The sequence below is a fragment of the Chrysemys picta genome, chromosome 6 (assembly GCF_011386835.1).
Source record: "Chrysemys picta bellii isolate R12L10 chromosome 6, ASM1138683v2, whole genome shotgun sequence".
NCBI classification, from domain to species: Eukaryota; Metazoa; Chordata; order Testudines; family Emydidae; genus Chrysemys; species Chrysemys picta.
Genome location: NC_088796.1, coordinates 132,645,756 through 132,671,605, shown reverse-complemented (window position 1 = coordinate 132,671,605; position 25,850 = coordinate 132,645,756). Strand labels below are relative to the sequence as shown.

The 25,850-nt window shown below is 51.3% G+C and overlaps 2 protein-coding genes across 2 annotated transcripts; one reads left to right on the top strand and one right to left on the bottom strand.

Moving 5' to 3' along the window:
• Positions 1–3,875: 3,875 nt before the first annotated feature.
• SPINK4 (serine peptidase inhibitor Kazal type 4) lies at positions 3,876–18,549 on the top strand. Its single transcript, XM_005283518.4, has 4 exons — positions 3,876–4,021; positions 13,837–13,871; positions 14,409–14,521; positions 16,159–18,549. Exons 1-4 carry the CDS (start codon positions 3,940–3,942, stop codon positions 16,202–16,204), a joined length of 276 nt encoding a protein of 91 aa, XP_005283575.2. The 5' UTR covers positions 3,876–3,939; the 3' UTR covers positions 16,205–18,549.
• A 679-nt stretch (positions 18,550–19,228) lies between these two features.
• On the bottom strand, positions 19,229–21,479 carry LOC135972320 (uncharacterized). Its single transcript, XM_065549897.1, has 2 exons — positions 20,681–21,479; positions 19,229–19,777 (listed from the first exon to the last, which is right to left on the bottom strand). Exons 1-2 carry the CDS (start codon positions 21,255–21,257, stop codon positions 19,308–19,310), a joined length of 1,047 nt encoding a protein of 348 aa, XP_065405969.1. The 5' UTR covers positions 21,258–21,479; the 3' UTR covers positions 19,229–19,307.
• Between the last annotated feature and the right edge of the window lie 4,371 nt (positions 21,480–25,850).

Sequence of the window (25,850 nt, the reverse complement as noted above, 5' to 3'; positions counted from 1 at the left end):
CTTTCTTCTCATATTTGCGCCGTTATCATAAGCTTGGCCTCTCATGTCAGCAATGTCTATTCCTAAATTGTTTGCCTTTTCAAGAAATGCTTCCAATAAGCCCTCGCCAGTTGTATCCTGAACATTAAGAAAACCAACAAACGCTTCACGAATATTGACACTATCTTCACCGTTGCATTCAACAAAGCGTAACACCACAGACATCTGTTCTTCATGTGACACGTCGGGAGTACAGTCCAAAATAACTGAATAATATTTTGCTTTTTTAAGCTGCGCTATGTTGGCCTCTTGAATGTTACTGGCAACAAGTTGAATCAGCTCGTTTTGGATCTGTGGACTGAGGTACTGAGGTACTGAACATGTGTCTCTGCCTTCTTAATCCTCTGTAAAAGTTCGCTGAGGACAGTATCATACTTTGCAAGCAATTCAAACAATCCAAAAAAGTTGCCATTCGAAGGATCGCCGAGCTTTTCATTACTTCCTCGAAATGCCAAGTTTCTTTCGGACAAGAAAATAACGACATCAACCATGCGTTTGACAACATTTCTCCAGAAATCTCTTTCTTTCAGAAAAGCCTGCAATTCGAGTTGGTCAATAGATGTACGGTTTACTATGACTGACCGAACGTCAAACCATTTCACCATACAGTCTTGATGACCTTTGCCTGTTTCATGCTGCTGAAGTCTTTTTGACAGTGCTTTCCAAGCAGATGTTCCACGACGTAGCGGTATGTCGCCAGTGCCAAATAATTTACAACAAAAACAAAAAATGGCATCTTTCTGAACTGAGTACATTAACCATGAATGTCTTATTTTCTCACCATTTGCCATGGTTCGATAGAAATGAGTACTTGTGAACCTCCATCTTTCCTCGTTAAATGGAAATTCGTAACTTTCATTCTGCTGCGGTGGACCACGTGCAACAATGTCACACACTTGCCTGTCCGATATTATAGAGGGCCAATCTCCTGGATCATCAGTCAGTGGTTCAGATTCAGATACTTCTTTCCCGGCAGCAGCTGGAATATCTGTCACAGTTTGTTTGGTAGAACAACTGGCTTCACCTTCGACCTCACTTGAAGCACTTCTGGATACTTCTGGATACGATTCGTTGCTGCTAGCGCTGTCCATTTCATGTGCCTGTACCTGTACGTTGGATTGCAGCGCAAAATACGTTGACAACTTTGCTCAGGAGGGAGGAGTTTCCCAGACCAGCTCCTCTGGGGGGCTGGATGCTCCAGACTCAAGGTTCTCAGTTTACAGGGTGGGCACAGGGCTGTCCCTGTGGAGCAAGTGTCTTGTTCCCCTGGAGGTGGATGGGAGGAAGGTCAATGGATACTGGGACATGGGCGCGGTGGTGTGACAGTGGCCCCACCCGAGGTGGTGGCCCGAGATTGGGTGGTGCCCGATACCTACCTAACCCTGACGGGTGTGGGTGGGACCCCATTCAAGGTGCCCATGGTGAGGGTACATCTGAAATGGGGGCCAAGGAGGGCCCCAAGGACATGGGGGTGCACCATCATTTGCCCACAGAGGTGTTGGGGGGGGACCTAGAGGATTGGCCAAGCAACCCCCAGAATGCCCTACTCATGACCCTGAGCCAGCGAGGGGCACTATGGCCTGACATTGGGGAGGGTATCTCACCGCAGCCGCAGAACCCTACCCTAGTGGGGAGGGAGTGCCCAGGGACAAGGCTCAGAGGGGCGGTGGCTTCAGACCCAGCCGGCAACCAGGAACAGGTCCCCATCCCTTCCCCAGTGGCTGAGTTCCAGGCCGAGTTGCAGAAAGATCCCTCCTTGCAGAAGCTAAGGGACCTGGCCGACCTCAGTGCGGCACAGACCATGGGGAGAGGCTGCCAGGAGAGGTTCCTGTGGGAGAAGGGATTCTGTACCGAGAATGGGCTCCTCCAGAGGAAATGGAGTCATGGGGGATCTGGAGGCAGCTGGTGGTCCCCCAGAAGTATCGCCGCAAGCTACTGTACCTGGCCCATGCCATCCCTCTCTCAGGACACCAGAGAATCCGGTGTACCCGGCAGATGCTGCTACAGAACTTTTACTGGCCTGGAGTCTTTAGTACTGTCCAACAGTATTGCAGATCCTGTGACCCCTGTCAAAGGGTGGGGAGGCCCAGGACAAGGGGAAAGCAGCTTTGAGACCTTTGCCCATCATAGAGGAGCCTTTCCAGAAGGTGGCTTTGGACATAGTGGGGTCTCTCAGCAAGACAACCCAGTCGATAATATTACCCCAGGGCAGTGGCCTCGTCTTCTATCAAAGCAGACACAGTGGCAGATGCACTGCTGACCATTTTCAGCTGAGTGGGGTTCCCCAAGGAAGTCTTGACAGACCAAGGATCCAACTTCATGTCAGCCCTGCTCCAGTGCTTGTGGGAGAAATGTGGGGTCTGGCACATCTGGGCCTCAGCATATCACCCCCAGTTCAATAGGCTGGTGGAGAGGTTCAACGGAACGCTAAAGATGATGCTGAAAACCTTTATGAACCAGCACCTGCAGGATTGGGACAAGTACTTCACCTGCTGTTCGCGTACAGGGAAGTGCCCCAGGAATCTACCGGGTTTTCACCTTTTGAACTGTTATATGGAAGAAGGATAAGGGGGCCCCTGGACCTGATGAGAGATGAATGGGAGGGGAAGGCTACTCCCAATGGAGAATCAGTGGTGAGTATGTCTTGACCTTCCAAGAGACTTGCTTGGCCAAGGAGAATCTGGCCAGAGCCCAGAGGAAACAGAAGGTCTGGTATGACCGCAGGGCGGTGGGCCTGCGCCTACGCCACCGGGGACCAGGTGATGGTTTTCATCCCCATGAGAAAAAACAAACTACAAGCTCCCTGGGAAGGACCTTTCAAGGTTGTCAAGCAACTAAATGAGGTAAACTATGTGGCGGAGCTGTCTAACCTGGCACACCACCACCGGGTGTACCATGTCAATATGATGAAGCCATATTATGATGGGGGGGAATGTGGTATTGGCTGTATGTGGACATTGGGAGGAGCAGGGAGATGACCCTTTAGTAGATCTATTCCCTGGGACAAGAGCTGGCTCCTCCCTGGAAACAGTTCCCCTCTCTGATCAGCTGACCCCGGCCCAGCAAGCTGAGATCGGGGTCCTGCATCTGTACCGACAGCTGTTTTCCAACCAACCTGGACTCACTAATCTGACTGTCCACCGGGTACAGACAGGATCACATTCTCCTGTAAGATGCTCCCACTTCTGAGTCACAGGGAAAACTGCTCAGGACCTGGAAAGAGAGGTCAGTGACATGCTGGCTTTGGGGGTGATCCAGCAGTCTTCCAGCCCTTGGGCCTCGCCGGTGGTGCTGGTCCCCAAAAAGGACGGGTCGATCTGGGTCTGTGTGGACTGCCCTGTGTAACCTGAGCTCAGGAGGGGGTTGCGGCCAGGTGACACTTCTGCCTGGGAAACTGGACAAAGCCTGGAGGAGGGACCAGGGGTGTGGCTGGTGGAGGCAGCAGGAAGGGGTTTCAGTTTGGAGCTGGCTGGGGAAAGTGGGGGGGAGAGGGGGCAGAACCTGGGTCTGGGCTCCCCACCGCCCAAGATGGACCTAACTGAGGGGTCCTGTTTTCTGTACTTACAAGCTCTGTTTTAGACTCTGTTTCTGTCATCTAATAAACCTTCTGTTTTACTGGCTGGCTGAGAGTCACAGTGAGGGGTACAGGGTGCTGATTCCCCCACACTCTGTGCCAGTAGGTACTCCACCTTCCTGAGAGGCAGTAGCTGTGTCAACTACCACGACTCTTGGTAAATAGTTCCAGTGGTTGATTACTCGCTGTTAAAAATGTACACTTCTTGGGCACAGCTGAGGAATCAGCCCTACGTTTAAATAAACACTGAACACATTGCTTTTCCCAGCTCCCAAGAGATAAGCACAAGGCCTTCCCTATAAAAGGAGCTGTAAGTAGATCAGCGTATGCACAGCTGTGCTGGAATCACCATGACTGTCCGAATGCTGGGGGCCCTTACAGCTTTGTTCCTTCTCCTTGCTCAGTGTGGTAAGTCTGCTCCTGGAACCTATGGGGGTGGAGCGTGGGCAGGGTCTCGGGGGGAGGAGGCTGAGTGGGGGTGAGCCTTGAAGTGGAATAGGAGGCAGGGCCACAGTCGAGGCACTGGTGCTGCCCCTCTCTTCTCCCCCCCCGCCCCAGAGCTTCTGGCACTCATGCCCAGCCTCCACAAATGCAGGAATCACGTGCCCATGTGGAACGTCCTGAAAGATTTGCATGTGGACAAGGCTGGTCATTATGAATGGGCTAAGGGGGACGTACCATGCACAAGGGCCAGGCGGACAGTCTCGGGTGGGTCATACTGTGCACAGGGGGGCCCTCTGGAGGGTCTGAGGAGGATGTACTAGCTTGGAAAAGAGACGACTAAAGGGGATATGATGGAGGTCTATAAAATCATGACTGGTGTGGAGAAAGTAAATAAGGAAGTGTTATTTACTCCTTCTCGTAACATAAGAATTAGGGGTCACCCAATGAAATTAATAGGCAGCAGGTTTAAAACAAACAAAAAGAAGTATTTCTTCACACAACACACAGTCAACCTGTGGAACTCTTTGCCAGAGGATGTTGTGAAGGCCAAGACCATAACAGGGTACAAAAAAGAACTAGATAAGTTCATGGAGGATAGGTCCATCAATGGCTATTAGCGAGGCTGGGCAGGGATGATGTCCCTCGCCTCTGTTTGCCAGAAGCTGGGAATGGGCGACAGGGGATAGAGCACTTTGATGATTCCCTGTTCTGCTCATTCCCTCTGGGGCACCTGGCATTGGCCACTGGCGGCAGACAGGATACTGAGCTAGATAGATCTTTGGTCTGACCCAGTGTGGGTCAGTGTGGGTTATGTTCTTATCCTGCACAGGGGCCATGCGGATGGGCCGAGGGGGACATACCACGTGCAAGGGGCTGTGCGGATGGGCTCCGTGGGATGTACTGTGCCCCATGGCAATGAGAGATGCCTAGGGGGGCACACTGTGCACAGGGGCCATGTTAGTGCTCGGGGGCTGTCATGTACTTGTGCACTGTAGGTTGCAGGGTTGCTCCTAGCAGGTCAGGCTTCTGTATCAGACGTAGGCAGAGTGTACTTCTCAGAGAGATACACACCCCGTGTGTGCACTGTAAGGTCCTTTAATGTACTGAGGGTAGCTTAAATAAGGTCTTGTACACAGCGCCACCTAGTGGTTAAAGAGTATCATACCGATTAGCATTCCATTACTTCTCCCCTTTAAGTTCTACTTTTCTACCAACTTCAGTATTTACACTATCTCCGCTATCTTTGTAGATCAATAGGTAGCAGTCTAAGTGTCTCAAGTAGGGGCGGGGCCTCGGGAGTGGAGCGCTGGGTGGGGCCTTAGGGGGAAGAGGCTGAGCAGGGGCGGGGCCTTGAGGTGGAGCAGGGGTGGGTTCATGGTCCGGGAGCTGGAGCCCACAAAAGACTAATCTGGCCCTGTGAGTGCTAAGCACCCCCTATTTTTTTTCAGTGGGTGTTTGAGCCCCGGAGCACCCACAGAGTCGACGCCTATGGCACTTCAGTTTCTCAATAACACTGTGCATGTTCTATCTTTCGAGTACGTTATTTCTATATACCTGGACAAATATTCCCCAACAAGCAGACAATGATGTCCTCTGAATTCACAGAAGTCTGCAGCTAGTCTCTTCCAAGGTCTGTCTGGTAGGGGTATTTGTATACTGTCTGGTTCAGAATTGTCCCTTAACTTGATTTGTACTGGATCTCTTTTCAAAAGTCAATGACATCAAATCCCTGGTTGAATTCTTCCACTTTTCTCACTAGGTCTATCATGGCTCCCACGCTGCGACTGAGAAGGTTGTTGGTCTGTCTTTGATCCTTTGATCACAGGCAATCTGAATGCCCAGCTTGTGTCTTTGGGAGTTGTTTCTGTGGTGAATTGGCCCCTGCCGTTCAGAACAGCGCAGGGCTATTCAGAGCTGTGTGAGGTGACCCCAGCTCCGGGAGGGGTTGCAGGTGATTGTAAATCCCTTCTGAGAGGACTGTGACCTCTGCTCCTGAGTCAGTTTTAAAGTCAATAGTCTTGCCATGAATACTCAATTTCACTGTCCAGACAAATGATAGATCCCAGAAACAATGAATCTCTATTGTCCATAACTCCCTGAGTGCGTTGGTGCAGCAAAGAACTGCAAAATGTCCATATTTTATGCATGTATCTCACTGTGTGCCTCTGGCTGCACATGCACCATCTCCTCAGATATGACTTTTCCCCACCTTGTGCATGTGGGCTGGGATTTGTCCCTCCAAGCCTGGGAGTTTTCTCTCCTGGCCTCAGGGTATTCTGATAATGACTTTTAACATCCAAGTGGCTATTTACGGCTTCTAAACTAGTTTCAGGATATCGCAGTCCGCGGTGCAATCCAGACTAGTGAGGAGTTGTCACCACCTGCCCTGTCAACGTGGGTGTCTCACAATGCTTTGCTGCTGTAGCTCCCAACCTGGCTACTCACAAATACCCAAACACCCTGCAGGTCACTCCTGAGTGTCTGTGTGTAGCTGCAGCCTGCCAGCCACAAGTCAGTCACCCTCTGGCTTCCACCAGCTTTGGTTACTGCCTGCAGGGTGACCCCAACACACTCCCAGTCCCAGACTTTCTCCCAAAACGTGAGTTCTGCTCTGTCTGGCCCTCTCCTAGACAGTTCAAATATTAGAGGCCCGTTGGCCTTGGAAGGGGTCAACGTACAATGGCTTGCTACTTTAATTGGAGTTACCAAACCATTCAGTTTAACTACAACACTGTTTTAAGTTTTGATTAAGACTAAAACAAGTTAATTTAACAACTAAAAGATTTTAAGTGAGTATAAGTATAGGGCATTAAAGTCAGGAATGAGAAATAAAGATAAAATGCTTCTAGTGCTAAAACGTAACAAACTAGACTTGGTTCAAAGTAAAATTCTTACCACAGGTTCCCAGCAACAGGGCTGGCCAAATTCTCAAGTGAGGATTTGCCCCCAAAGGACTGGTTCCTTTGTCGTCTTAGGTGAGAGAGAGAGAGAGAGAGAGAGACCCCGCGTGCGCGAGAGCGACCCCCTGAGGTGTTTTTGCCCATCCCTTTTATAGTCCAGTCACCCTTTGAAATGCTTTTCCTGAGGGTCACCCCTAGATCAAGTTCCTTCCTGCTGTGAGCATGGAGACAAGGAGTCTCGTGGTAAAAGAGGTTCCATTTTGTTTGCTAAAATGCAGATCAATCAGTTCCTACTCCCCTTAACTGCCAAAGAACGGCCACGGGATTGGGGATGGCCCATCAATTTGACACCTGGCTAGAGGTGTCAGCTTGTCCTTTGTCTTTGAGAAACTGGTTTGTTTATCCCCTCCCCAGACTTGTCTGGTAAACACACTTCAGTCATGATTTCAGCTTATGTTCATAACTTTACACATAAGGTTGCTGCACACATTTCATCATGGTATTATTGATCAGTGAGTTGTTAAGCTTATTGTGTACAAAGATTATTACAGTGGTGTGTAGCCTGTGAATACAGGGTTGCAGTCGGTCACACAGGTTTTTCTGCCCTTTATTTTGCTGTATGACTAGCTCAGACTGCTTTGCTATCTGTATAGCTGTGGCTAGGGGTAAATCTGTCGTCAGTTGTAGCTGCTCACCCAATAACCAGCCTGTCTCTGATATTTTCACATTTTGCAGTTCCAAAATAAGTTTTCAGTCAATGCATGCAGAGCTCTTATAAAACATTCAACATTTTCCCCTTGTTCTTGAATTCTCTGGTGGAAAAATGTGGAAACCACATTTGAGATATAATGTATGCATCAAAGATAGCCAGAACCCTTTCATAGTCATCTGTGTGACTATCCTCAGTAAAGTCAAAGGATTTATAGGATACGCTCTGCCTGCGGGGCCGTCCTTACCCATATGCAAATTACGCAGCTGCGTAGGGCACCAGGAAATTTTGGGCACCAATTTTCCTGGTGCCCTAAGCATCTGTGTGCTGCTCCAGCCCCTGCTCTGCCTCTTCCCCATGGCCCCCACCCCTGCTCCGCCCCCGCCCCACCTCTTCCTGCCCCTGCTCCACCCCAGCCCCACTCCCACTCCACTCCTTCCCTTGAGGACTGCAGCAGGGGTTGGGCGCCCTGCACTCACCGGGCAGCGGGAAGTGGAGCGACCTGGCCCCAGCCCACTCTGTGCCTCCGGCTCCCAGCCACGCTACCAGTAAGTGCTGGGGCCAGGGGTGGTTCCCACCTGCCCCCCAAGGCTGGGAGCCAGGGGAGCAGAGTAGAGCGGGCTGGGCCAGGTCACTCCACTTACTGCCGCCCCATGAGTGCAGGGTGGGCTCGACCCCGCACTCACCAGGCAGCAGGAAGTGGAGCAACCCGGCCCCAACCAGCTCTGCCGGCTCATGCTGGGGGGTGGTTCCCCCCAAGCCAGGCCCCCTGTGGAGGCCTGGGGCCAGCTCCCTCCCCCCCGCAGAAGCCTGGGGCCACACACACCCCGCGAGGGGCAGGGGCTGCGTAGGGCACCAAAATGGCTAGGGACGGCCCTGTCCACCTGCTTCTCAATAGCATACATTTAAAGAAGATACCTGAATATCCCCAGTTTCCTGACCTTATAGCAATTTCAAATTTTGCAAATTATTGCTTCCAATCTGTCCAGCTTTGAGAAACCTTCACAGTGAAGTTCTCTGAGGCCTTGAAGAGTGCTATGTTGGTGAGGGCCTGCAACTTTTCTTGCTTTATTGCTTTTGTTTGTTCTCTGGCACTAGTTTTCTTCTGACCTCATGTCATGTACTTCTTGTACACTGTAGATTGCAGGGCTGCTACTAGCAGGTCAGGCATCTGTATCTATTGACTGACTGCAGCATTTACTTCTCAGAAAGATGCACACCAGATATGTTCACTATAAGATCCTTTAATGCTCTTCCAGGTATGGCTAACGTTAGCTTAAATAAGGTATTTTACATACAGTGCCACCTAGTGACTGAACAGTATAATACAGTTTAACATTCCATGCAGGTGGGCTCAGGAGGCTGTAATGTGCACAGGCGCTATGTGGATAGGCTGAGGGTGATGTGCTGTACACAGGGGCCATGTGGATGGGGTCCAGGGAAAGCACTGTGCACAGGGTGCTGGCGGACGATCTGACGGGGATGTACCGTGCACAGGGTGCTGGCGGACGGGCTCACAGGGATGTACAGTGCACAGGGGGCTGGCAGATGGGCTACGGGGATGTACCATGAACAGGACTGTGTGGAATTAGGCTTAGAAGCAGATGATGAGTGGCTGGCTCATGGTGGTTGAGGTGACAATGTCAGAGGAGCAGAGGGGTCAGGGCAACTTGGCACTTGACACAGAGGAATAGGCGGGGAGGGGGACAAGGAGCACCACACCGGTGTGGCAGCAGAGGGTGCTGTGGAGGCATTTGGATTTCTCCTGGAGCTAAAGTTTGTAAAACTGCTATTAGCAGAGAGGGAGAGGAAGGGCCAGAGAGTGGGCCCTGAAACTTGTCCACTGAATTGTCTGCTGAAACTTGTGATTTGCAGGGCCTGCTGTAGGAAGTATGCTAGGTCTCGAGCCCCATATGCAAGGGGAGGTTGAGCCTTCTATGCCACTTGCCATGTGTACACAACAGGATTGCAGGAGTGTGAGGTGGGTGTCCTGCCACTGAACTCAGCAGTAACTCAGTGTAGAACTAGGGTAATGTGGGGGATCAGGCCTGGAATGCTGTTTGTCAGCTCATAGTTGGGCTGTTCCTGTTGCTTAAGAACATAAGATACTGGGTCCATCTAGGTCCTATATTCTGACAGTGGCCAATGCCCGGTGCTTCAGAGGGAATTAATCCAGTGATCCATCCCCTGTCGTCCAGTCCCAGCTTCTGGCAGTCAGAGGCTAGGGACATCCAGAGCATGAGTTTGTGTCCCTGGCCATCTTGGCTAATAGCCATTGATGGACCTATTTTCTGTGAACTTATCTTATTCTTTTTTGAACCCAGCTATTCTTTTGGCCTTCACAACATCCCCTGGCAACCTGTTCCACAGGTTGACTGTGCGTTGTGTGAAGAAGTACTTCCTTTTGTTTAAACCTGATGCCTATTAATTTTATCTGGTGATTCCTATTTCTTGTGTTATGTGAAGGGGTAAATAACACTTCCCTATTCCCTTTCTCCACACCAGTCATTATTCTATTGACTGTTATCATATCCTCCCTCAGCCCCCCCTCCCCCTGCCCCACAAGTCATCTCTTTTCTAAGCTGAACAGTCCCAGTCTTTTTAACCTTTCCTCCTACGGAAGCTGTTCTATACCCTTAATAATTTTTGTTGCCATTCACTGTACTTTTTTCAATTCTAATACATCTTTTTTGAGGTGGGCTGACCAGACCTGCACACAGCATTCAAGATGTAGGTGTACCAGGGATTTATAAAGTAGCATTGTGATATTTACTGTCTCATTATCTATCCCTTTCCTAATAGTTCCCCACATTGTTAGCTGTTCTGACTGCCGCTGCACACTGCGCAGATGTTGTCAGAGAATGTAGCATCCATGCGGTGCTGTGAAGGTGCCCAGCACCCTTGAGCCCAGGGAGGGAGACCCAGCACCAGCCTCAAGTCACTGGGCTCGCAGCCTAGCACAGAAAAGCACAGCAGCTGAGGAGCAATTGCTGATGGGGAGGGTTCTGCTGAGAGCGGGTTTAAAGGAGAGCTCTAATGGCGAAGGGAGAGTGGGCCCAGGAATGGGAAGTCCTTGCCTTTGTTTACTGGCTAGTTAGAACAAAGGTTAAAAAATGCAAGTGGCTATGTCTGCCCTTGGCCCTGTAGCTGTGCAGCTATTACTTGGCTCTGTGATGGCCACTATTGTGTTAATCTAAGGAGTGATTTGTGTATTATTTGAATCATAGACTCATAGACTTTAAGATCAGAAGGGACCATTATGATCTAGTCTGACCTCCTGCACAATGCAGGCCATAGAATCTCACCCACCCACTCCTGTATCAAACCCCTAACCAGCGTCTGAGCTATTGAAGTCCTCAAATCATGGTTTAAAGACTTCAAGATGCAGAGAATCCTCCAGCAAGTGACCTGTGCCCCACGCTGCAGAGGAAGGCGAAACCCCCCCAGGGCCTCTGCCAATCTGTCCTGGAGGAAAATTCCTTCCCAACCCCAAATATGGCCATCAGCTAAACCCTGAGCATGTGGGCAAGACTCACCAGCCAGACACCCGGGAAAGAATTCTCTGTAGTAACTCCGATCCCATCCTATCACAGGCTATTGGGCATATTTACTGCTAATAGTCAAAGATCAATTAATTGCCAAAATGAGGCTATCCATCATACCATCCCCTCCATAAACTTATCAAGCTTAGTCTTGAAGCCAGATATGTCTTTTGCCCCCACTACTCCCCTTGGAAGGCTGTTCCAGAACTTCACTCCTCTGATGGTTAGAAACCTTCGTCTAATTTCAAGTCTAAACTTCCTGATGGCCAGTTTATATCCCATGATGCCCAGTGGTGCCCATGATGTGCATGGCACTTTCCAACCCCACTGGCTCTGAGGAGCTCACAGTCTATGGGCAGGCAGGCAGGCCGGCCAAGGTTACAGGACAGGGAACAGCAATCGGCAGTGGAGGTACAAGCCTGCTGCACCCTCGTGGGAGCGCCAGCAGGAAGGCTGGAGTCTGAGCCATGAGCTGAACCAGAACCGAACTGGAACCAGAGAATCAGTCCAAATCAGTATTTTTTTACATGATCTGGACCCGAACCTGACCCATACCTTTGTCCTGCCTCCTGAACTGGAATGGAACTGAAACAAATTAGGGTTACTGGTTAAAACAAAGGTTCAGCATTTTTTAGGCTCAATATTTTTAAAAACGACAGTGATGTTATTCGCCTTATAAAACCAGCCAACAGAATAACAAATGGGCCTGGGATTGCTACCAGACAGGCCCAGCCCAGCCTGGTGAGACAAGCATGAGGATGGGGGAGGACAGCTTAGAAGAGCAAGGGGAGAGGGGAAGTTTGGGAGCCACCTGCAGGAGGCACCACATGGGGCAGCAGGGGCCCCAGAGACAGAGGGACCCCAGAAAGAGAAGAGGTGGGCTGCTCCCTGGCCCCATCAAGCCCAAGGACAGAGATAAAGGCTGCCCAGCCCTTCTCCCTTTAGCCCCCCGCCCCTAACCCCTGGGCAGCTCCTCCCTCCAACTGGCCCACATGAGGCAGGGCCACGTTCCAAACCCACTCCCCACTGGAGTGAGCTGCAGGTCCCAGTCCCAGCCCCCTCCCACCTGCCCGGTGCACTGCCTGATCCCCACCCCACCCAGAGCAGTTTTCTCTTCCCCCACCTGGCTCGCGGTGGCAGGCTCAGATTAGAGCAAAGCTCAACGGGTAGTGATCAATGGCTCGATGTCTAGTTGGCAGCCGGTTTCAAGCGGAGTGCCCCAGGGGTCGGTCCTGGGGCTGGTTTTGTTCAACATCTTTACTGATGATCTGGATGATGGGATGGACTGTACCCTCAGCAAGTTCGTGGATGACACTAAGCTGTGGGGAGAGGTAGATACACTGGAGGGTAGGGATAGGGGGCAGAGTGACCTAAACAAATTGGAGGATTGGGCCAAAAGAAACCTGACGAGGTTCGACAAGGACAAGTGCAGAGTCCTGCACTTGGGAAGGAAGAATCCCATGCACTGCTACAGGCTTGGCACTGACTGACTAAGTGGCAATTCTGCAGAAAAGGACCTGGGGATTACAGTGGATGAGAAGCTGGATATGAGTCAACAATGTGCCCTTGTTTCCAAGAAGGCTAATGGCATATTAGGCTGCATTAGTAGAAGCATTGCCAGCAGATTGAGGGAAGTGATTATTGCCCTCTATTCAGCATTGGTGAGGCCACATATGGAGTATTATGTCCAGTTTTGGGCCTCCCACTACAGAAAGGATGTGGAAAAATTGGAAAGAGTCCAGCGGAGGGCAACAAAAATGATTAGGGGGCTGGAGCACATGACTTATGAGGAGAGGCTGAGGGAACTGGGATTGTTTAGTCTGCAGAAGAGAAGAATGAGGGGGGATTTGATAGCAGCCTTCAACTACCTGAAAGGGGGTTCCAAAGAGGATGGAGCTCAGCTGTTCTCAGTGGTGGCAGATGACAGAACAAGGAGCAATGGTCTCAAGTTGCAGTGGGGAAGGTCTAGGTTGGATATTAGGAAACACTATTTCACTAGGAGGGTGGTGAAGCACTGGAATGGGTTACCTAGGGAGGTGGTGGAATCTCCTTCCTTGGAGGTTTTTAAGGTCAGGCTTGACAAAGCCCTGGTTGGGATGATTTAGTTGGGGTTGGTCCTGCTTTGAGCAGGGGGTTGGACTAGATGACCTCCTGAGGTCCCTTCCAACCCTGATATTCTATGATTCTGTCTGGGAGGCAGTGGTATATTCTTCTGCTGCAGTGACAGCTCTCCACCACTGGGGGCACTGGTGGCCCTGCCCTATGGCCTCAGTGAGCAGCGCCCTGCACAGCAAAGAAAGAATGGGGCAGGGGGAGGGAGCGGGAATGAATTTACTTCTCCTAAGATTGAAAGTTGATTGGACCCAGTTGGAACCAGTGACTGAAGGGTTAATTTTTGTGTGTGGCTTGGAGCAGAACTGAACCCGAACCCACGGCATGCGGCTGAGGCGGGTGGACTCGCTGGTCGGAGCTCACACCCAGCTCTGAGGCGTGGCTCGCTTTCCCCTCAGCGGGGCTATCTCCCCGGGGCCTGGCCTGGCCCCTGCTCTCTTGAGCGAGACCGGCCTGTCCATTACACTGCTCCTCCGCGTCCTGCTCTTGGGTTTCATGGGGTCCTTTCCCTTTCAGGGGCAGGGCCTCAGGAAGGAGGGGTCCCGAGAGTGGTAAGTAGAATCCTGCTGTTCTTGTCTGCCTTGCTCACGTACAGGCCAAGTCTAGCCAACGCGCTGGGCAGGGCAGTGGGGGGAGTGTCCACAGGGGCCCTCTGTAACGGGCTGTGGGGAGAACAAGAGCTGCTAGCGCTGCCAGCCCTACGTGTGGAGAGAGGACTCTCCTCGCTACTGTGGGCAGAGCTGAAAGCACAAGAAGACACAAGCGAGGGGGTTCGGGGAGGGCGGAGGGCTCCCTGTCCAGGCTGCCCCATCAATTCAGTTCATACAGCCCCTGCCCTGCCACCACCATTCACTTTTCCCACTGCAGACACAGTTCATGCTGCCCACCCCCCCAATTAGTTCCAGCTATCTGTTGATGCAGGACCCTTTGCCAGAGCTCAGGCACTCGGCCATCCCAGGGAATCCCCCGGGGATCGAGAATAATTCTATGCCACATCCCTGGCACAGTGGAAGTTGTCACCGGCACAGGGGCTCCGTGATCGCTGCAACACTAACACTGCAGGAATTACATCACTGTTGTCTTTCCAGCCGGCATGTGAGCACGCTGCCCTGGCACCAGCATGCCCCTTGAATTACAGGCCTGTCTGCGGGACTGATGGGAACACCTACAGCAATGAGTGCGCGCTCTGCGAGAGGCGAAGGTAAGGTCATGCCCTGGCTATTGCTCACGCACAGCTGATTCCATGTTGGTGCTGAGCGCTCTGCCTAGGATGACAGCGCAGAGCAGGGTGGGGAAGGAGGCAGGGTTCCCGGGCTGTCCCAGCCCAACCTAAAGGCAAATGGTGATGTTCTCGAGTGGCTTCTGAGTCAGGGCCTCTCTAGCACATGGGCCGTTTCATCTCTTGGCGGTAGATTGTGACTCAGGTAAGAACCCCCCTTTGTACCCTGTCCAGGCTGCTGGGTCCAGCCACATAGGAGCCAGTGGGGCTACACCCTCCCTCTCTCTCCCCCGGGGGTGGGTGGGCTCCAGCCCTCTCTCACTTGCCCAAGTAGCTGAGCTAGTCCAGCAGTGAGGGGGTAATCACTTTCTGCTGGTAACGGGCGCATCAGTGGGGAGTCTGAGTCCCAGCATCTCCTGGGGCAGTGCAGCTGGCATGCTGCCCCTCACTCTGGGCCACGCCCAGAATCATTCTAGCCCCTTTTGGGTACAGTAGTTTTCTAGCCCATTGCAGTGACACACCAAGAGCTGATGTAATGCTGCATATGTGAGGAAACAACAACACAACACACTGACTCTGTGAGTTAATCCAGGGCTCTTGCTGAATCATAGAATCATAGAATCATAGATTATCAGAGTTGGAAGGGACCTCAAGAGGTCATCTAGTCCAACCCCCTGCTCAAAGCAGGACCAATTCCCAGCTAAATCATCCCAGCCAGGGCTTTGTCAAGCCGGGCCTTAAAAACCTCCAAGGAAGGAGACTCCACCACCTCCCTAGGTAACGCATTCCAGTGTTTCACCACCCTCCTAGTGAAATAGTTTTTCCTGATATCCAACCTGGACCTCCCCCAGCTCAGCTGGGCTGGACTCTAGAAAATCAGAATAGCCCAAAATGAGAGGGGGGAGGAGACTTCCCAACTGCATTGCACTTTTCTGACTGAATTAAGGAAAAACTCTTGGGCTGGATTTTTAAACAAATTAGCAAAATACACATACTGCCTTGTGCTTGGATTGCCCTTTGCAGTTACCACAATCGGATGCCTTGTCAGTTAGACATTGGTTCACAGTTAGACGTTGCACCTCATCTGCCTGATAGTGGCTGTTCATCAGGAGGGAAATTGTGCTTTCTGAAATGGTCAGGTTGCCAGAATGTTTTCAGAGCGGAGTGAATCCCACTGCAGTTTCCTTGTATTTCCCACTCCAATATTTTTCTATGGTCTCACTGGGCCAAATTCTGCCCAGCTTTACATCCCATGGAAGCCAATAGCAAACAGACTTGGCTTCACCAGTTTTGAACAGGATGTCAGCAGTTTGACTGATTTTTTTATGTCATTAAACACGCAAAAAACACCATTGTATGTTTAATTTGTACATTAAATTAGCAGCATTCACTTCAAATTGGATAACTGTGCATACAAATAACCAATCATGCATCGTAACTGGCTACTATGCTAATTCTGTATGCAGTTTAGATGTGTAATAATGCACACATTTTGAATGGAAAATTGAACACCGTTTTTAGAAAATCAACCCTTTTTCTATTTGGCTAGACAAAAATCCTAAATGTCACCTAAGGAATATTTTCTAAAACTCTTCTTTTCTTCTTTTCTGGTATTCTAGAATAACCAAGCAAGATATCCAGATTGTGAAGAATGAAATGTGTTAATATTTGGAGCCCTCCAGGACACATTATGAACCACAAGAAAGCTCTGTAATTGATGCTCTGCTCTCTAAGTTGATTCAAAAGTACAAATAATGATCATTTCAGCTTGTTATTCTGAATAATAAAATTAGTATAGGAAGCATTCACAAGAAGCATTTTTATTTGAAACATTTAATTTTATGTACTGGGAAGACACACATGATCTCCCCAAGAATAGGGTGACCAGATAGCAAGTGTGAAAAATTGGGACGGGGGTGGGGGGTAATAGGAGCCCATATTTTAAAAAGCCCAAAATATCGGGACTGTCCCTATAAAATCGGGATATCTAGTCACCCTACCCAAGAAAAACAATTAAAGTAAGTTCTTGTCTCAGATCCATGGTGTGGATCTCTTACTCATCATATGAATTGTTTTCTTCCCATGCTCTGTTGCTAAGAGGGCCACGCGTGGAACTAGCCCAGAATATAGACGGCTTTGAGATCCAAGCATGGAAGACACTATAGAAATGCCAGTTCTTGTTCCGTGCAATGCAGTATAGTTCTGCAGTGTGTCGAAGGGTATGTCTACACTACGAGAGTAGTTCGATTTTACTTAAAGCGAATTTGTGGAACCGATATTACAAAGTCGAACGTGTGTATCCACACGAAGGACAGTAATTCGACTTTGTGAGTCCACACTAACGGGGCAAGCGTCGACATTGGAAGCGGTGCACTGTGGGCAGCTATCCCACAGTTCCCACAGTCCCCGCTGCCCATTGGAATTCTGGGTCGAGTCCCCAATGCCTGCTGGGGCAAAAAATGTGTCGAGGGTGGTTTTGGATAACTGTTGTCATTCAACCCTCACTCCGTGAAAGCGCCGGCGGGCAATCAGTTCACGCACTTTTCTGGTGATTGACAGTGCAGACACCACAGCACTGCGAGCATGGAGCCCGCTGCGATCATCACTGCAGTTATGGCCGTTGTCAACACCTCGCACTTTATCATCCACCTTTCCCAGAGGCAGATGCTGAGAAATCGGGCGAGGAGGCTACGGCAGCGCGGTGAGGACATTAAGTCTGAGAGGGGCACAGACCTCTCACAAAGCACGGGACCCCGCGCCGTGAACATCATGGTGGCAATGGATCATGTTGATGCTGTGGAACAGTGATTCTGGGCCCGGGAAACAAGCACGGACTGGTGGGACCGCATAGTGCTGCAGGTCTGGGATGAATCACAGTGGCTGCGAAACTTTCGGATGCGTAAGGGAACTTTCCTGGAATTTTGTGAGTTGCTGTCCCCTGCCCTGAAGCGCAAGGACACCCAGACGCGAGCAGCCCTGACTGTCCAGAAGCGAGTGGCCATAGCCCTCTGGAAGCTTGCAACGCCAGACAGCTACTGGTCAGTCGCAAACCAATTTGGAGTGGGCAAATCTACCGTGGGGGTGGCTGTGATGCAAGTAGCCAACGCAATCGTTGAACTACTGCTCTCAAAGGTAGTGACCCTGGGAAACATGCAGGTGATCATAGATGGCTTCGCTGCGATGGGATTCCCAAACTGCGGTGGGGCTATAGATGGAACTCACATCCCTATCCTGGGACCGGACCACCAGGCCAGCCAGTACATTAACCGAAAGGGCTACTTTTCAACGGTGCTGCAAGCACTGGTGGACCATAGGGGACGTTTTACCAACATCAACGTCGGATGGCCGGGCAAGGTTCATGACGCTCACGTTTTCAGGAACTCTGGTCTGTTTAAACGGCTGCAGGAAGGTATTTACTTCCCGGATCACAAAATAACTGTTGGGGATGTGGAGATGCCTACAGTGATCCTCGGGGACCCAGCCTACCCGCTAATGCCCTGGCTCATGAAGCCCTATACAGGTGCCCTGGACAGTGAAAAGGAACTCTTCAACTACCGGCTGAGCAAGTGCAGAATGGTGGTGGAGTGTGCTTTTGGATGTCTGAAGGGGAGATGGAGAAGCTTACTGACTCGCTCTGATCTCAGCGAAACCAGTATCCCCATTGTTATTGCAGCTTGCTGTGTGCTCCACAATCTCTGTGAGAGCAAGGGGGAGACGTATATGGCAGGGTGGGAGGTTGAGACAAATCGACTGGCTGCTGATTACGCCCAGCCAGACAGCCAGGCGATTAGAAGAGCCCAGCGGGACGCGCTGTGCATCCGGGAGGCTTTGAAAGCTAGGTTCCTCAGTAAGCAGGGTAACCTGTGACTATTAAGTTTGTTTAAACAGAAGCTGAACCTGCCCCCGTTTCTTTACCCAGTTAATGTTGACTATCCTCTCCAGTTACCAACCCCCTTCCCCCACTTCCAACACACCTTTAAAAATAAAATAAATGAAACTTTGTTCATTAACACTGTTTTCTTTATTAAGGATTTCGTGGTAAAGTGTTGAAACTGGGATGCAGACTGTGGTGGGGAGCGGGTGTAGTGATGGAAAGGACGCTTCTAAACTCGAGGAATGACAGGCTCCTGCTCCTAGAGTGGTCCGCAGTGGTGGACTGGTTGTTTCAACGGAGCCTGCCACCCCTCCTTTTCGGGACTCTGTGTGTGGGGGCTATGTGACTTTGTGGCGGGGGAGGACGGTTACAGATCCCCTGCTGCGTGGCTCTGTCATCCAGGCAAAGGACCGCTGCGTAAGATCCGTAACCGCCCTCCCCCGCCACAAACTCACATAGCCCACTCCCCCCCCCCGAACATGAAAACCACCTCCCAGACTGACCAGGGTGCCTAGTGACTGCAATGTGTGTGTGACCTTCTGCTGAACCTGCCCCCGTGTCTGTACCCTGGTAAAGGTGACTGTCCTCTCCAATTACCAACCCCCTTCCCCCTCTTCAAACACACTCTCCTCTAAAAAAGAAGAACAGGAGGACTTGTGGCACCTTAGAGACTAACAAATTTATTAGTCTCTAAGGTGCCACAAGTCCTCCTGTTCTTCTTTTTGCGGATACAGACTAACACGGCTGCTACTCTGAAACATCTCCTCTAAAAGAACATGACGGAAACAGTAATTAACAGAAACGTATTTTTTTTTATTAACAACTACACAGTTAGGGGATGACACTGGGACGGGGGCTTGGGTGAGGTGCTTTTGGAGTGAAGGAAAGGACTTATCAAATCTTTGGGAATGAGAGCCTTCTGCTACTTGAGCAGTCTGCAGGGGTGGAGTGACTGTTTTCACGGCTCCTGCCGCCCCTCCTTCTTGGGACTTTGGGTGAGGGGGGGATGGGAGTTTGTGGCGGGGGAGGGCAGTTAGAGATAGACTGCAGCGGGGCTCTGTCCTCCTGCCTCCGGTCCTGCAGAATATCTACAAGGTGCCGGAGCGTGTCCATTTGCTCCCTCATTAGTCCAAGCAGCGTTTGAGTTGCCTGCTGGTCTTCCTGCCGCCACCTGTCCTCCCGTTCCCTGTGTGATCGCTGGTATTGTGACATGTTCTCCCTCCACTGGGTCTGCTGTGCCGCCTCGGCTCGGGAGCAGCCCACAAGTTCTGAGAACATCTCGTCCCGTGTCCTTCTCTTTCGTCGCCTGATCTGCGCCAGCCTCTGGGAGGGGGATGCCGGGGTAGCTCGGGAGACACTCGCAGCTGTGGGATGGGAAAAAGGGAGTGAATTCTTCACAAAGATACAGTTTTGCGAACAATGAATATAGTCTTTCTCTGTGAACAAGACCATGCACAGTACCTATCACATGCGCACTCAGTACAAGGTTGAATTTTCGGTCTTCCCATTGAGTGCCTGGGGTCTTGCTGTACAGATCACACAAGCGGGGCCAGACAACGGAATTCAGCTAGCGGGCGGACATGGTAAGCCGTAGACTTATGGCTGCTTAAAGCTTAATTTATAGCAGTGCCCTCCTTTCACGTTCCAAGCAATGCTCCTAGCGTTGGCCAGTTCCTGCTGCCGGCAATCCGGCCAGCATGAACTCTGCCCCTGTCCCACCCCCCTCGCTACTGTCCCCGGGAAAGATCCCTGCATGCTACCCCTGTCCCGGCTCCACCACGTGGCGGTAAACCGCCGGTTACAGTTATGTAAAGGAACAGGCAATCAGTCCCAATACTAACATTCCCCTAATTCAAAGCAGGTCACCATGAGTGATATCACTCTGATGAGGATTTTGGAGACAGAGAAAGAGCACATGCTGCGTGAATGCCAGCAAACACCAGGGCTGTATGCCGCCATGCTTTGCGAGGCAATGATCCTGGAGTACTTGCTGCTAGCCTGGCGCGGAAAAGTTTCCTACCATGGGACGCAATAAGGCCGCTCTCCCCAGGAACCTCATGCAAAGGCTTTCACAATACCTCCAGGAGAGCTTCGTGGAGATGTCCCAGGAGGATTTCTGCTCTATCCCCGGACATATTGACAGAATTTTCCAGTAGCTGCACTGTCAAGGACTAAAAACTAAAGTGCCTAGGGCAAACTAATCATGAAAAACCCATTGTTAAGATACCATTCCTATTCTGTTCAAAATAAATGTTTAAAACACTTACCTACTGATCCTTCCCCTGATTCACGGTCCGGGTTACGGCCTTGGGAGGGTTGGTAGGGGATCTCCGTGAGGGTGATGAAGAGATCCTGGCTGTCGGGGAAATCAGCATTGAAAGCGCTGTCGACTGCCTCGTCCTCCTCATCTCCTTCCTCATCTTCCCCATCCGCGAAGAGCTCCGAGGAAGCGGCCGTCGACAATACCCCATCGTCAGAGTCCACAGACAGTGGTGGGGTAGTGGTGGCGGCCGCATCTAGAATGGAATGCAGTGCCTCGTAGAAACGGCATGTCTGGGGCTGGGATCCGGAGCGTCCGTTTGACCCTTTGGTCTTCTGGTACCCTTGTCTCAGCTCCTTGATTTTCACGCGCCACTGCGTTGCATCCCGGCTGTATCCTCTCTCCATCATGGCTTTTGAGATCTTCTCGTAGATCTTCGCATTCCGTTTTTTCGATCGCAGCTCCGAAAGCACGGACTCATCGCCCCACACAGCGATCAGATCCAAGACTTCCCGATCAGTCCATGCTGGGGCCCTCTTTCTATTCTGCGATTGCATGGTCACCTCTGCTGGAGAGCTCTGCATCGTTGCCAGTGCAGCTGCTCGCCACGATGTCCAAACAGGAAATGAGATTCAAACTGGCCAGACAGGAAAAGGAATTCAAATTTTCCCGGGGCTTTTCCTGTGTGGCTGGTGGCTGGTCAGAGCATCCGAGCTCAGACTGCTGTCCAGAGCGTCAACAGAGTGGTGCACTGTGGGATAGCTCCCGGAGCTATTAGCGTCGAATTCCATCCACACCTACCCTAATTCGACGCTAATAGCTCCGGGAGCTATCCCACAGTGCACCACTCTGTTGACGCTCTGGACAGCAGTTGAATTTAGTGCTACTCCCCTCGTCGGGGAGGAGTACAGAAATCGATTTAAAGAGACCTCTATGTCGAAATAAATAGCTTCGTTGTGTGGACGGGTGCAGGGTTAATTCGAGTTAACGCTGCTAAATTTGACATAACCTCCTAGTGTAGACCAGGCCGAAGATAGAGGAATGCTAGTAAGGGTGTGAAAGGAGAATTTGGCCTTAAGTGGTCTTTTTTCCTTTTGCCAGGGGCCACCCCCCATTGGTTCAAATTATACATAGTAACAATACTTTGTAGGTAATTAGGCACCTTTCAGCCAAGGCTATCAAACTGCTTTACAAACATCAGTCGACCCATATGACACCCCAAGAGGTAGGTATCACCATTTGACAGCTGGTGACAAGGAGAGGGCGATTGACAAGCGCCAAGTAGCACATCAAGTCAGAGGGAGAGCCAGGAACAAAGGCCATAACCCCCTGATTCCCTGTCCTCTGCTCAAAGCACGAGGGAACACAGCATTCCCAAAGTGAAACCACTCCCCCCCCCCCCCCCCCCCCCAGCAGCTTGTGCACGGAATTGTTCCTGTAATCGCTTCTCGCTTGCTGCTGAGAGGTTGCAGAATAAAATGATACATTTATAATAGAGATGGGCCCAAGCATCAAATTTCACCTTGAGTCAGCATTGAGATTTGAATGCTCCTGGGTGTAGGGGGGTTGAATTTGGGGCGTTGGCTCTGGCTTGTCTTTAACTGAACACCACTCAGAATGAAAACACACACACTCTCCCTCCTGTACCTACTGGCGTCACTCCGCTTTCTGCATCACTTTCCCCTCTCTCTCCCAACTGCTGGCACTGGGCCCTCAGTGCTACACAGAGCAAAATAAACCCATATCACAAGGCTGCGATGTTATTCTAAACTGCTATGTGGCTGTCACTGCGCCAGAGGCTGGCCCAGAGCTCCCTGAAACCAATGGAAAGGCTCACATTGCCCTCCATGGGGTTTGCACCAGGGGAAAGGTCAGAAGGCAGCCGTAGGGCAGTGGTATGTTATTTATTGTCTATATTACCTGAGTGCCTAGTAACTACCACTCCCGGAGCAGCGCAGAGCAATGTGCCAGGTGCTGTACAAAGAGCTGACAGTGTATGAATGAGACAAGCCAATGGATGCCTACAGCCAGCCCAAGGGGAGCACAAGGAATGAAGGAGACAGTAGTGGCCGGTATGATGGGCTGTGGTCTCAGCACAGCTGCAAGCAGCCTTGGACTGCTAAGGCTATAGCTAGGCCCTAACGTGTGCTGCCCCATCAAAGGCTCCCTGGTGTGAACTGGGATCAAAGCCTTCGCCCTGCCTACGGCACAGCTCCCGAGGCAGACCCAGATAGGCTGGCTTGCTGGCTGTAGGGATGCGGTTGGACAGGCTGGAGGATTTTCTTTCAGGGGATGCTATTACAGCTTTGAGAGCACAAGGGGTGATGCCAACCCCTCAGTTAGCTCCTGACCTGCAAGGGACTGTGCCAGCCAAAAGCAAATGGGGCAGCAGAGAGGGGGGAGGAGGAGAGGTGATGAGTCCTCTTGGAGACTGCCAAAAAGACCCCATGTTGCATCTGCTGACAAATCCCTAAGACTAGGGGAGTGGGGCCTACAGTCAGGGAGAAGGGGGAACTTCTTCCCATAGGCTCTGCTGGGCGAGGGCGGAACGGGAATTCCTCTCACCTTGACTCTGTGTGTGGGGAACAACCGCTGCCCCAGTGGGGTGGGGGATCAAGACACTGGCCCCTGGCTCTAGAGAAGCTGAGGTTAGGCCACCAGAGTCCCCAGGCCCTGACCTCTGGAGTGGCGGGGCGGAGAAAAGAATTTGGCTATGGGGGAGGTTTGAAGAAGCGCCCTGGCCTGACCCCTTTGCTGTTGAAAGTCGTGCACGGCTGAGCACTGCTTCACAGGGAGGGAGCCCTGCCTTAGTTCTCCCTTTGGGCTAAAGGCTGGCTGCTGGTAATACACAGTCCCAGGGCGTGGGGCAGCCAACCCTGGGGTGAGGAGAGGGACACCACACACACCGTAGAACTAGATGGAAGTGGGAGGATCAGGTCTCAAGTTTACACCCAAAAGTTCTGGGGTACCAAGGGGCAGGTGAGAGCATAACGCCGACAGACCCCGGTCATTGGCAGGTGGGATTGAACCTGGGATCTCTGCAGCATGAGCTAAAAGCCAACTGGCTGCTAGCTAAGGCTGTAGCAGACTCATTAATTGCTCTCTCACTGGGCTCGGTGCCACTGGCTGGGACAGAACCCCACATCCTGGAGCTGTGTTGTGTGAGTTACAAGAGCACCAGCCCCTCAGCTCTAAAGAGAGAAATGACAGGGATGGTTGTCAAGTGATGCTGTATGGCTGGAGACTGCATGCTGGCTCGCTAGCAGAGTGTTTGTTTTACACACAGGTGAAATATGAGCTAATGGCAGAAATGCCATTCAGGGACTAACCCTAGCCAGGCAATAGGGCCATAGGGTGCCTAAGGGTGCCTGCCCAGCACCTAGTTACACCGATTTCTGTGTGCCAGACATGGCACTTTGCTGCACTAGCCAGGACAAACCTTACTGAATTCAGGTCAAACTGATAGAATTACGTTTAAGTAGCTTAGGCATTCAGCATAGTCAAAATGTGAATGGTTGTGTGCTGGTGTGGGATCGTATGGAACGTTTGGGGGGGAGGCGGGGCCAACGTAACCCTTGGGAAGTGCTATGAGCCGCAAGGACCAGCTGAACAACTGTGAAGGGTTAAAGTTCAGTGAGTGTCCCAGGATGTGGCTAGGGGGAAGTGTGTGCAAATGTAACTCCTCCAGGTATCCAAGAACACAGCCTTCTGCCGCTTCGCCCCGAGGATGGGCCCTTTTGTCTGCTGATCACCTGTTCCATGAGGACAGAGCAGTGGCCCTGGTGGTATAAAGAAGTGATTCAGATTCATGGGGTATGTGTTCTGAGCCAAGGTGGTTATGAACTTGTAACCACAGGCCCTACTCCACACCTAGTCCTAGTGCAGAGAAAGTAGATAAGGAAGTGTTATTTACTCATTCTCATAAACACAAGAACTAGGGGTCACCCAATTAAATTAATAGGCATCAGGTTTAAAACAAACAAAAGGAAGTATTTCTTCACACAACACACAGTCAACCTGTGGAACTTCTTGCCAGAGGATGTTGTGAAGGCCAAGACCATAACAGGGTTCACAAAAGAACTAGATAAGTTCATGGAGGATAGGTCCATCAATGGCTATTAGCCAGGATGGGCAGGAATGGTGTCCCTAGTCTCTGTTTGCCAGAAGCTGGAATGGGCGACAGGGAATGGAGCACTTGATGATTCCCTGTTCTGTACACTCCCTCTGGGGCACCTGGCACTGGCCACTGTCAGTAGACAGGATACTGGGCTAGATGGATCTTTGGTCTGACCCAGTGTGGCCGTTCTTATGTCCTATCTCCACATCCTCCTTCATGTGAGGGTGTCATTCCCACCCAGAGAGACAGAGGCAGTGGCACGGGGCCTCCTTCTCACTCCAGAGTGGCAGCAGGGCTGCCCCAGTAGTTACCCTACCAATGAGGATGCAGCTGCTTAAGTGCTCATCCTCTCCTGCCTCACAGCGACTCGTGTTGGGTGGCTGAGCCCCCAAGTCGGTGGGGCTGGCATTGACATTCCAGGAGGGGTGTGCCATTGGACTCTTGCAGCTAGTCAAAGGCTCAGGGGTGGGAAGGTTTTATCGCCTGGGTTTGCAATGTCATCCGGTAACATGTTGCAGCGCCAAGGCTCGTTTATCATGCTTCAACAGGCTGCAGGAGAACGAGCACATCTCCCCCAGTGCATGAAAAGGAAGCCCCGCCAGGCCCTAATATGAGCGTCTCAGGTTACTCAGCAGTTTTGCAACACACAGACTATTCCAGAGCCTTCAGTCAAACCTCAGCTGCCGGCCAACACAGCCAGCCCCGCAAAATGTTTCACGCGATTATTCTGACAAGAATCCACAGATACTATTTCTCCTTTCTAAGTGGAGTGTACAGTCCTGTACGTGGGGCCCTGAGGCACAGCTACGTTTTCAGCAGGGCCTGCTTTAGACTAGAATACCACCACTGCCGGTATCGAGCCACCTAACGCCCATTGAAATAAATAGGAGTTGGGCACCTCAGCACCCGTCAGGATTGGGGTCGGGGGCATGCATAGCGCTACAGAGCTAACGCTGGCCCAGGACCCCACGGCAAGGAAGGGGCATGAGCCTGCAACCATTGCAGCCAATGTTTACTAATGTCGGGGGCTTTGGACCAGGCCCTCGTGACTAGGGCAAGG

Excerpts from the sequence above, each read along its gene's own strand:
- SPINK4 (XM_005283518.4), top strand. The coding sequence starts at position 3,940 with ATGCACAGCTGTGCTGGAATCACCATGACTGTCCGAATGCTGGGGGCC. Across the intron at positions 4,022-13,836 it reads CCTTCTCCTTGCTCAGTGTG|GGGCAGGGCCTCAGGAAGGA; the intron begins GTAAGTCTGCTC and ends TTTCCCTTTCAG. Across the intron at positions 13,872-14,408 it reads AAGGAGGGGTCCCGAGAGTG|CCGGCATGTGAGCACGCTGC; the intron begins GTAAGTAGAATC and ends TTGTCTTTCCAG.
- LOC135972320 (XM_065549897.1), bottom strand. The coding sequence starts at position 21,257 with ATGCAGAGCTCTCCAGCAGAGGTGACCATGCAATCGCAGAATAGAAAG. Across the intron at positions 19,778-20,680 it reads ATCAGGGGAAGGATCAGTAG|CTGCGAGTGTCTCCCGAGCT; the intron begins GTAAGTGTTTTA and ends CCCATCCCACAG.